Source organism: Quercus robur, chromosome 9 (genome assembly GCF_932294415.1).
Source record: "Quercus robur chromosome 9, dhQueRobu3.1, whole genome shotgun sequence".
Taxonomy (NCBI): Eukaryota; Viridiplantae; Streptophyta; class Magnoliopsida; order Fagales; family Fagaceae; genus Quercus; species Quercus robur.
Window position 1 is genome coordinate 34,926,963 of NC_065542.1, and position 12,408 is coordinate 34,939,370.

The window sequence follows — 12,408 nt, forward strand, 5'->3', positions numbered from 1 at the left end:
CCACCAACTTCTTCACCATAACCCACATAATTTTTAACAATACTAGCCTCTAAGCACGCGCGTGCTCAGAGGCTCTTCTATTTTTTGAGTAAAGGTTACTTTAGAGCATTTATTATACTTTGGGATTATTACATTTTCCAATCACAAAAAAAGACCTACAGATGTGATGAAAAATTATTTCACCACACATAATACTCATCACACCCCTAGGTTTTTTTTTTGAAAAATATAGTAATCCCAAAGTATAATAAATGCTCTAAATTAACCCTTACTCAAAAAATAGAAGAGCCTCTAAGCACGCGCATGAGCGCATGCTCTCACGCACATGCTCAGAGGGTAATTGTAATTAATGATGATAGGTGTACTTTTTTTTTTTTCCTCTTCATTATGTATTGTGATAGCAATTCTGATTGCCCAGCTCATGGGTAAAATATTCTGCTTGAATAAGTAACTTTTATTTCTTGAAGCAATTGAAAAAGAAATAAGAACAAGTTTCTATTTTCTTATGGAATTAGCACTCGTAGTTTTCACTAATTTCTTCCTTGAATATATATGATTCCATATACCTTCCACTTTATGTTAACTATTTGTTAGCAAATTGTTTGTTGGTAACTCTGAGAATAAATACTCCCCCCACCCCTTAATAATTAGGGGTATGTTTGGTACATTAAATGTATATTACATTAGGAATAATAATCTTTATTACTTGAAATAGAAGATATTGTAATAGAATAATTATTACTATTCATAAGTTTGGTTGCCACATATGGAAAGCTTGTAAAAGATGATATATAAGGAAACTTTATATTTTTGGAAATATATTAATTTTAAAACCTATTATATGCACTATAAGGAATAACTATTACATTCATTTTAAAGAGGAATAGTTATTCTTCAATTTAAAGAATAGTTATTCTATGTAATAACTAATCCATGTAATAAAGATGCAACCAAATGACCGAATTGCTATTACACATGAATAATTATTTCATTACAGGAGTTATTACAGCATAACAAACATACCCTAGGAGAATATACAACACGTACATTTAGTGAGAATTTACAGAGAGCAAGAAAAGATGCTTGACTTGTTAGACCTATCTTATCAGACTTAAGGCAACTTAGTCTTCAGAATAATTTGACTACTTTGTCGTAATCTGAAGTTACAGAATTCACTGCCTTTCAAGGCCAGTAGAAATTATCAGTGCTTAGTACGAAAGGTTATATCTTTTTCCTCCGAGTTCTTTTGGCAACCTGAAATAAGCAAAACAAGTATCAAAACAAAACCATGCAGTAGATTCATATGCAGTGAGATAACAAAACAAATACAAATAAAAAGATCTGAATCATCTGAAAGCCACATGAGCCACACAGAAAACATATAGAGGTAGATTTGAGGTACTTCTGCCCTTTTCTAAGGTCAAAAATTACTCTGAACCACAAATATCCATTAAGAAATCCAGCTCCACAGAATAAGCTAATAGTAAAACACAAATGAAAAAAAAAAAAAAAAAACTTAGAATGTTCTTCAAAATAGAAGTACTAAATATAAAGGAAAAATATACACTTGGTTCCTCAAATTTGGGTCAGGTTTTATTTTCGTCATTGAAATTTAAGTTCATTGTGTCACTGTGCCTAGGTGGTTTTTTTTTTTTGGTGGCATTGACCCATGACAACTCGGCAACACAAGTGATGCCCCAAAATGCCCTACCAAGATCGCATGTTAAATTACAAATTATTATCATTTGTGACAAAAGCTTTTATTAGTGACAAGCTTTCAAAACCTTACGTTTCTCAAAAAACAAAAAAAAAAACTTTCAAAACCTTACTCGGCTTTGATTTCCTTAATCTAAGAGCACAATTATATATTAATAAAATGGGGAATAAGTAGCAGGGCTTACGGCATCCTCATACAGATTGATAACTTCTGATGCCGATGTATCTTTAGAAGCTTTCCTTCCCCTCTTTACCTTTGCTGCACCCAGATTATACAAATGTATCCATAAAATAATTGTAAAAGTCGTGTGAAGGATCTAGAGTGCATTGGATGCTCAAAAGGACAAAAAAAAAAAAAGGTATAATTTATTGCCAGATAATAATTTCTATACAACAAAAAGGACAACAAAGCCTTTGTCCTATAACTATGGGATTGGCTACAGATCCTCAACAGAAAAATTTCTATACAATTTCATATACTTACTCTAAATTCTTGTTTTGTGTTAGTCTATGCACCCTTGAATGATATGACAGGGCATCTAAACAGAAAAGTCGTGGCATATGTTTGAAAGATTGGAGATGTCACCAAACCATATGTAAAATAAAATCACCTAATCAGTTTGATGATCAAAGCATATTTTAAACTAGAGCTGAAGAAAATACAAGACTATAAATATATATATATATATATATATAATAAATAAAAGCACTACTACCAAATAGCAAATACCAATTCAAATGCCAACAAAATCTCCACTTGCCACAAATTGAATTTGTAAACTACGCGAGGTTCAATAAAAATCCTAAGAAAAATTAAAAATCTACATTAAGGCAGAAGAGAAAAAGAAATCAAGAACTTGCAACTCTAATTAGACAAATGTACAGAACATTACCAGGCAAAAGATCAGTTCTGTTAGACAACTTCCCACATTCCTCACTTGGTAAGACTTTTTGCTGTTGGGTGTCGGCAACACCTCCACTACTACCAATAGTTCCCTTTAGACCACTGAAAAATATGTTCCCCATGATGCACCATGCAATGTCAGCTCACACCAACAACATTCCTTCAGGTATAAAACTAAACCAAGCATTGCAAAAAGATCCACAGTTCTGTTAAGGGAAAAAGTACTCAAGAACACAGAAACTTGAATAGAGAGAGGCACCAGTTACCAAGCCTGGCGCTAACACATATATGATAATATGATATAAACTATGATGGGCAGCAATCTATAAGTTGACTGGGTTTGTCATTGCATAGATGCGCATATGTTGCAGTCTAGACCTAACAGTAATTTGTGGACCTACTTCAGGTTGAAAATATAAATTAACTTAGTTCTTTCACACGTAGACATTTCTATTGTCCATAAAATAAAAGTAAAGACATCACATTCAACTTCATGGATCCTAGCAAAATAAAGGTTTATGCATGTCTACCCATATCTAGATCAACTTGAAACCTAGAACCCCCCACCCCAAAACAAAAGACACACACACACTCACACAAAAAAAAACCCTAACAAATAATTGTACATCATTCAAATAGACTTATCAGCAACTCACCGGTGTTGCAATTGAAAGGAGTTTGACTCCTCTGCCAAGACAACCTCCTAGAAGGGAAAAGTCAACATAGGAAATACGTAAGGGATCTTACAAACAAGTGGAAATAATATTAAGGTTAAACTGTAATATTAGACACAATATGAAAGCAAAAGGTAGCGTTGTCAAACCATATAATGCAAACATTATTTATAATCCATGGACTTTAAAGAATATTAAAGAAATAAATTGGGTTCGTTCGAAAAAACAACACCAAATGAATGAAGAAATTTTATCAATATAAAATAGGGTATTACAAAGTCAAAGAAAATTTAATTTTCAGTGAAGATTATGTCCATATATAATGATCTGAGAATTAAAGTTTGCTCAATTTGTTTGAAACTGCAAAGGTGTGCAAGTAATTTGGGTTAAGACAATCCAATAAATTTCAATTTTGGTATTATTAGTTTCCCTATTAACTCTGAATCTTTATATAGAGGCAAGTATATTGAAACCAAACTCATTACTCACAACTGAGACACAATCCACCAAAATTATATCTAAAACTGAATTTCATGAAGTTGGAGACACACATGCTCATCTATGAGCTTTCAGAAAACTGGAACTTCACAACAACTCTAAGTCCCATGCCCAAGTCCCTGTTTGCAAGCCCATCAAAGAATCATGGTACTTTTACTCTTACCCTTTCCACCAGCAGACCATTGCTTATTGTCTCCCAGCTCTCACTTTCCAAGCTTAATACTTCAACCTCACCACTATCGTATGTGATCTGACAAGTTAATAGATGCATTAGGTTACAAAAACTTAAGTGGAAAATGGGATAAAATAATAAACTAAATCTGAGATATACAAAGAAATGAGTCAGCTGCTAATGCGTTCATGATAAAGAGAGGAAAAAAGAAGGAAGATAACGCATGTATTAAGTACCATAGCAAATTAAAAACAATGACAACAAACATTTGTCACTCAAACAGAAAACAAACTTTAGTTATTGAGAAAATAGATAAAGGATAAACCACAGAAAAAATAAATTTTAAAATACAACAAAGCTATGGTATTTACCCAACTGCACCATACACAATATCATCAGAACAAAGAATCCTAAAAAGCACAAATACTAGAAGGTCTACTTACTATAACCTACTAATCTCCAGGATAATATGGTACTGACTAACTTAGCTGTCATTCTCTCAACAAAAATATCCTGTCCCTTAAACATTCACCTATTCCTTTCCTTACAAATAATCAGCATAAGGCATAATGGAACCACATTCAAAACTATATTCTGAAACAAGCTTGGTTTCCTCCTCCAACATTGAAAACAACCCATACAATTTTTTCTTTTATAAGTTTGAAACAACCCACCCACTGATTTTGGCATTTACCTATCTCACACCAAATACTGTGAACACAAAAGTTAATAGTTCCAAAGAAACTTGATAGTGAAGTAATAAATGATCCACTGTTTCGCTACTATGTTTACACATATAACACAACATCCAAACACCATCACCATTCTCTGTTTACTTAGGTTATCCACTATTAAAATCTTTCCCCACAGGCCACACCACAGTCCAAGCAAAAAGAGATACCTGTGGAGTCATATCCATACGAATTGCCAAGGGACACCAGGTTTCCACTCTCCTCTAAAAGCTGCATAGTACAAGTGGACTGTGAAAGAGCTCTATCTATTTAACTTCCAGAATAACTTATCTACCAACAAGATTTTAAGTTCAATCACCGTTTTTTTCTCCACTCAAACCAGTCTGTCAGCTCCAGATCTTGTACTTAAAACTGATTTAAGATTGGCGTATCTACCTAAAAATACTATTGCTATGTTTATTGTTTAATGGAAAAACAAATTTAGGTAAAATATGCACTACCTCATACATGTGTATATAATAAAATGTAGCTGTGACTTGAATCCTAGAGAACAGTGATACTGATACAAGACACGCACATGATACAATACAGAATCAATACGCCAATTCTTGGAAACTAGAATAAAATACGACACGGATATCTACATAATTCTTTAAGCACATACTATTGTAATTCTTAGTCAAAAAGATAAATGACAAAAATTTGAAGTCTAAGACAGTCACAAATTAAACCTTACATTTTTGCTATTTCAAACTGAACCGTGAACTTTTGAAATCATATCAATTCAAACCCTGGTATTTTTGGGTTTGATTGGGGCTTTATAATTTAAAAGTTCATAATTCGATTTAAAACTAAAGTAACAATGCAGTTTAATTTGTAACAGCCTTAAACTTTAGGGTTTAATTGAAAATTTTGGAAGTATAGGGTTTAATTTGAAACCACCCCTAAAATATAGGGTTTAAAAAGCAATTTTCCCTATCTTAAACCATAATCCATTAAATTTAACAATGTCCCACCAACCAAAGAACTAACATATCATCAGAAGTATCAGCCCTATTTCCCAATATATATTTGTTGGGTACTGAACATAGTTTTCTTGCCCTTCTTTCTGCAAAAAAGATCAAATTGGGGGATGATATCAAGGAAGACAATATGACAATAGCAGGCAACCAAGGGTAAAAATGAAAAGCAACAAGCCAAGAAATATTAAAAAATATTTTGGATGGGAAGCAACTTAATAATAGGTGTCCTTGAATTCAAATTTCTGGTCATCTTTATTGTTTTCCCAATTACCAGCAGATCTGGTTCTGTTTGTCAATGGAAAACACTGTAGTTACATTAAGCATTCAAATTAGGGGATGATATCAAGGAACGCAATATGACAATAGCAGGGCACCAGGGGGAAAAACAAAAGGCAACAAGCCAAGAAATATCAAAAACTATTCTGTACAGGAAGCAATCTTAATAATACGTGCCCAGGATATTAAATTTTTTTTTTCCTTTTTGTTTTTCCCAACAACCAGCAGAGGTTCTATTTGTAAAAGGAAAACATTGTAGTTGCACATTTAGCATTCATTCACCTTGTGAGTATTGTTTTGAGAATTATAACCATCCACCATGGCTGAATAGAAACTGAAAAAATAGTAAACAATATCATTTTAGCAAGAACTAAAGATGATATTCCCAGAATTCATCTGACTGAAATCCTCACCATCTATCGATTGGAGATAACACCTTGATCCGCTGTCCAATTAAAGTCTCACTCTTATTATTAGATTCCTAGATAATTCATAAAAAATGAGCATTGAGGAGGCTTAAAATATGGTTAGATGCTTAGATGCAGATGAGTTAAACAATTTCAAGATGAATACATAGATTTGGATCATACATACATTTAAGCTGCAAGTGTCTTTGGCCTCGGCTTTGGAATATTTGGGAGGATCAGAAACAACATTGCTACTTGCCCTGACATTTTCTTTCAAAGAAAGGGCATCTCTTTCTAGAGTTTGAACTGCAATATGTGATTCAGCCAGAGAAAGTCGAGTTACAGAATCACAAGATGAGAGCGGCTCTTTCTCTAGAACTCGTTTGGACTTTTTAGATGCACTATGTTGGTGATTTATAGAACACTCACGCAATCGAACTGATTCAGAACTGACTGCCTGTTTTTGCCTATGTCCCACAGTAATATCCTGCCTCATATTTTTTCTGGTTTCAACTTCAGTTGTGGACAAATCAACTTTCTCACTAGGTGCCAAGCACAATGTGTTGCTCTTAATAATCGCTAACTTTGTGTTATCCTCTTGGCACTTCCGACCATGTTTGGGAAGAGCAGTAATAGGCTGAAATATGATGATAAAAAAAATCCAACAAAAAGAAAATATACTGATCAAAAAATTGGAAGAATTCTCTCTTTATTATAATCATAAAAAAGCATATGATTAAAATCAGTAAAAGACACCTATCATTTGATACACACCAGAGAGAGATGAGATTTAAACATCTGAACAACCTTCTTAATAAAACAGTCATTGAAAGGGGACTGATTGAGACATCCTGAATATGCCTGCACACAATAAATATATTACAACATGTATAATGATTCACAAGCAGTTAAGACCTCCAGAAAGCTTTTTCCCACAATACTTACTCGAAAGAATGATGATGGCAGCAAGATCAGTGCTGGGGCATGGGCTGAGGAGGCATCATTATGATTTAATGATTTTAGAAAGGAGAACCCAAAATCTGCTATGATGTGCAACCTCTGCATTTTAAAGAACAATATTCATTGATATTAATTATAACATAATGCAAATATCCTCTATGATACAGAATTCCTTATTTAAATGATAATAATAATAATAATAATAATCAACAATTTTATCTAAAAAAATGTGAAAGGGAGTTTCCCAAGTACAAAGATGCATAAGGAGAGACTCTGAGATACATAATTCTTACTGGAGTATTCCGAGCATCAACAACATCCTCGGCTTTCTTAATGGCCCGAAAAATACTGAGCAGAAGTAAGAGAGCATCATTAACAAGATCCATGTCCCCATCAACAACAGTAACATTGACTAATGCCTCCAATAAATTAAAAAGTGGACTGCAAATAGAAGATATAAGGAGAAGCATCAACATAAATGATAATCAATTCCAATCTTGTACTTGGTAAACTGTACTACAAGAAACATTAGATACAATGCTAAATTACCGATTGTCCCAAAAACTTAAACTATTGAGATATGATAAATTTAATCATTTATCCACTACTACAAGAAACATTAGATACAATGTTAAATTACCGATTGTCCCAAAAACTTAAACTATTGAGATATGATAAATTTAATCATTTATCCACATACTTCTAACACTCCCCCTCACATGTGGGCCAAAACTATCTTTTAATAGATGAGACCCAACACGTGAGAATTTAAATAGGAGGTAGAGTGGAGGAGACATAGATCAAACTCAGGACCTCCCGCTCTAATACCATGTTAAATTGCCAATTGTCCTAAAAACTTAAGTTATTGGGATATGATAAATTTAATCATCTAACCATATATTTCTAACATGCAGGAATCACTTTTTTCTGGGTAAGAGGATGCAGAATATCTTGCCTGCAAAACTGGGCATATATTTCTTCCTCTGGACAGTTTTCAGATGGAAAGCCTGTATCATGAGCAAGAAAATATATCAAGAATACCACTATGTACGCTGGATAATCGGTGATTGTTCCTCCTTGCGCAGAAGAAGTTTGACGGATTCGAGCTTCTCTACTGTATTCCTTGATAAATTCTGCCATATATTTAAATGACTAACAATGAACAGAGTCAGCAAATATCACTTACACAGCAAATCAGTACCTTAACAACTACAGGGATGCAAGAAAATAACATACATCATCCTGAAGATCTTTGAGACAGTCTGAGGTGCCCAATGCAAAAGCACAAGCATATCTACTAGGAATAACATGCTCCTTCAATAGTTTGTGCATTTTATCAAGAAAAAATCTCCGAACAAACAAAGATGAGTCCTGGAATGTGACAGAAGAAAACTAAAGTCACCTGAAGATTAATAATTAAATTAGATAAAAGTAAGCTCGAACTACTATATATATATTTTTTTTAAAGTTAACAAAATTCATTTGAGGCACGAAGGGGCGCAACCCATGTACACAGGAAGCATACAAGTTATACACTAAAATCAAGTGAAGGTAAAATGATCAAGAAATTGAAACAAGTTAGAAGAAGAAAAAAAAAACAGTGACTAGCAGCCATCCAATCAAATAAGGTCCTCAACAGTAATACTCAACTCCAAAACTTTTTTTATATAGGTAATATTCAACTCCAAAACTATTTTCTCACAATCTTTGAAACTATGCACATTTTGTTCTCTCCAAATACACCACATAATGCAAAAACGAATGAATTCATATGCTTTCAAAACCAGAGAATGTTGCAAGGTACCAGACTGGGTTTCAGATTGGCATGTAGCTTGGAAAACTTAAAATAAAATTTATATTTATATTTAATTTTTAAAAATATAAAAAGCAAAAAAGAAGAAGAAGAGTTACTCATATTCAACTGTGAATCCACTCAATTTGAATCCAAATCCAGTTAAAACTGTGTTTAAAATTTATATATATATATGTATAGACACACACATATATGTATGAGGCCAGCGTACCTTTGCTACTAAAATTGTAAAGCGAAAAATCTCTGGTGAAATATGCAAATCCCATCTTCTGGAAAGCTGAAGAACAGACTTGGCAGCAGCTAATCTCATGTGAGCCTTATCACTTTCACTGCATTACACGATAACTACGTAAACATAGAAGGTGTAGCCTCTTTTCATTGTATCATGTATTTGTAGCGTTTCCAACTGATAATCTATTATAGCATGCACCAGTCACAGTGGCTGATCAAACAGATAAGTCCCCACCCTTTATTGATATCCTGCCTAGGATGACTCACGTCCCGCAGTATACAATAGAACACGCTTTAATTGTGCTCATTACATTCTCCTATTTTTGCTTATAACAAACCTCACAACACAAACAAATGTTTTTGATGTCTACTACCAGTCGCTACCACATTGTTGTGAAGGATGAAAGGAAGCCTAGAATAATCTTAAAGAAAATCAAGGAAATAAAAATATTCCCGAAAGAAACATTAAACAGTGTAGGAAAAAATATATATCCTTAAATCTTAATTGGAATCTGACGATTTTTTTCAAAAAAATCTAAAGTACCTCACTTTCCCAATTTAGGAAATCAAGACAATACTATTTCACAGCCACAACACCCACCCAACTCTTTCCTCCAAACCAGAAATGCATGAGACAAGCACAATAATGAACCTCACCAAGGAACGCCAAAAGATATAGCCAAATAAAAGAAAAAGACCACCAAATAAAGTCAACACCAAAATAAAAGAATAGAACGTCAACACCTGCTTCAATACACTAATTCCAAACATAAGGGGAAACGGCCACATCATTCACAAACCAAAACAAAGCTCAACCCCCAAGGGGAAGAAGACTGCAAGAACAACTTTACTGGAAGAATCAGGAGCTGAATTTGGGCTACTGATTGCTTTAATCAAGGACTTAAAAGCAGGGGTGGATCCATGTTAGTTTGTGAGATTGACATGCAAATTATAGATAGAAAATTAAAAGTTAGTTTTATGTTAGAAAGTTCTGATTGCCCCAATTTTAAAATAATCTTGGATCACTGCTGATGCAGAAAGGAGGTCATAATTGTGGTGTCTCTTTTGTACTTTTGAGTTGTGCCCTTGCACATTTACAATGAATTATTGACTTAACAGAAAATGGAGGTCAAAAATGAAATTTACCAAAATATAATGCTTGAAATTCCAAAAATAAACTAAATAATGAGCAAAAATCAGCTATATGAGCAACTAAGCATCAGGACAAAGGAGACAGAAGAGAGGGATAACACTCCCTGAACAGTGTTTCCTCACCACAGTATAGGCCAACATCAACTTTAGAGTTGTCACCACATGAAAGAAAGGAAAAATAAAACACTTAGTTTGGTCTACATAAAAGAAAACACAAATTGAGATGAAAATTGTTATCCCCCAGAAATTGAGAAAAACTGAATTTAAACATCTACAAGAATTTGTGGACAAATGACATACTCTTCGGCACGAAAAGTTATAACTCTTCAAAAACTTTTTTAAATGGGAGAATAATTTACTAACAATATTCCAAAGGAGGAACAATACAAGAAGAAATGATCCCCTAAATGGATAATAAGAAGCAAGATCTGGGACTTACAGGAAAAGAATCAAGAGATTTAGAAAAGTAGAAATGGGTACAATAAGTCAAAGGAAACCTTAAGGCACCAAGTTCCTTATCACCTGAGGTGTGAGGCACCAAATTCTAAATATAGTAATTACACAAATAATGAACTCAAATCATATGTATCTAATGCTTATAATGCACAGTTTGAATTTTTAAATTGGTAGGAGGCTCTATTAATTAATCTAAGAATAGACTTTACAACATTCATATAAAAATATTCACAAAAAACCAAAAGAGAACTATCAAAGCAAGAGAAAGATACACCCAGTAACTTAAATTAAATAAAGAACTATCTTTTTTTTTTTTTGCCAAACTACATAACTGCCATTTTTTTTGTTTCAATTGCTTTTCTTTGAGGCTCGTCTCAAGTGCCTTACAGTTTGTATAAGGCGCTTGCCTTCGCTCTAGAGGGAACTCCCAAGGTGCCTCATCTCAAGGCATAAAAGGCCTTAGTGGCCTCGCCTCGTCCAAGCACCTAGATAAGCGTCCAGCTCACCTTTGACCAAATTGTGTAAAACTACTCCTACAAGGTATGCATATATGCCTATAAAAATCACAAGATCACTATGATGTTAATTTTCATTCATTCCCTTCAAAAGCTGTAACACATGCAATGAAGAAAATTAAACAATAAAATAAAATTTAGGAAAGATGTAGAAGGCGGAAACATCATCACAAGCAAACCATTAACACTTGTAAATGGACATACCAAAAAACAGTAGCATCGTTATGATGAAATTTATTTGTATCTTTGCACCAAAGTGACTTGCAAGGAGTCACTTTGGTGTAAAGATACAAAAAATAAATGAAACTTATAAGGTGCCAATGGTCTTTGACAAAAAGAACTCCTTTTGGGTGATTGATTTGTGTTTTCATATCAAAAAAAAAAAGAAAAAAAGAAAAAGGAAACCTACAATGGAGAAAAGCAAGAGGATGAAAAAACATTTTTTTTTCATTGTTAAGTTACAAACTCCCAATGGGTTTTGAACCCACTACATCACCCTTCACCTTACTCCTACAAGTAGATGAGGTGTTTTAGAATTAAAGCTCATTGGCAGGACTAGAAAACAATTTTTTAAAGAGGGTAAAAAACAAAAAAATCACACCCAACATGCGGTGGAGTCCTTGGGTGTCTTCTTTAAAACACTATCGGATTGAATGTCTATCATAGGAAGTCATTATATTTTTCTGGTTTATGATTTGATGGATGCTTGTAATTTGTGTATTTGGTTGTTTTGGTCCCCTGCTGTATACTTGGGTGACTCTTTTTTATGACTTTGAATAAAAAAAAATTTACTGGTCAAAAAAAAAAAAAAAAAAAAAACCAATAATACAGTTGAGTCCTTCTGTTAACTAGAAAATCTCCTTAGCCAAAAACTTGCCTCCATATTACCTGGCTGGAGAATCCAAACATGAAACCAAATT

General features: G+C 33.5%; 1 protein-coding gene across 14 annotated transcripts in view; it reads right to left on the bottom strand.

The window, feature by feature from the left end:
* Window positions 1–939: 939 nt before the first annotated feature.
* LOC126698218 (sister chromatid cohesion protein PDS5 homolog B) overlaps window positions 940–12,408 on the bottom strand; it is a 33,982-nt gene continuing 22,513 nt past the window's right edge. The window contains exons 18-32 of one of the 14 annotated variants that reach the window (XM_050395299.1): window positions 9,346–9,463; window positions 8,558–8,692; window positions 8,277–8,473; window positions 7,615–7,762; window positions 7,307–7,420; window positions 7,136–7,222; window positions 6,549–6,998; window positions 6,368–6,435; window positions 6,237–6,288; window positions 3,956–4,042; window positions 3,277–3,323; window positions 2,610–2,722; window positions 2,201–2,255; window positions 1,902–1,975; window positions 940–1,254 (exon numbers count right to left, since the gene is read on the bottom strand). In XM_050395299.1, the coding sequence (XP_050251256.1) occupies window positions 1,945–1,975; window positions 2,201–2,255; window positions 2,610–2,722; window positions 3,277–3,323; window positions 3,956–4,042; window positions 6,237–6,288; window positions 6,368–6,435; window positions 6,549–6,998; window positions 7,136–7,222; window positions 7,307–7,420; window positions 7,615–7,762; window positions 8,277–8,473; window positions 8,558–8,692; window positions 9,346–9,463 (1,702 nt within the window). In that variant the 3' untranslated portion in view covers window positions 940–1,254; window positions 1,902–1,944. The other 13 variants (XM_050395300.1, XM_050395301.1, XM_050395298.1 and 10 more) reach the window with 13 other exon arrangements.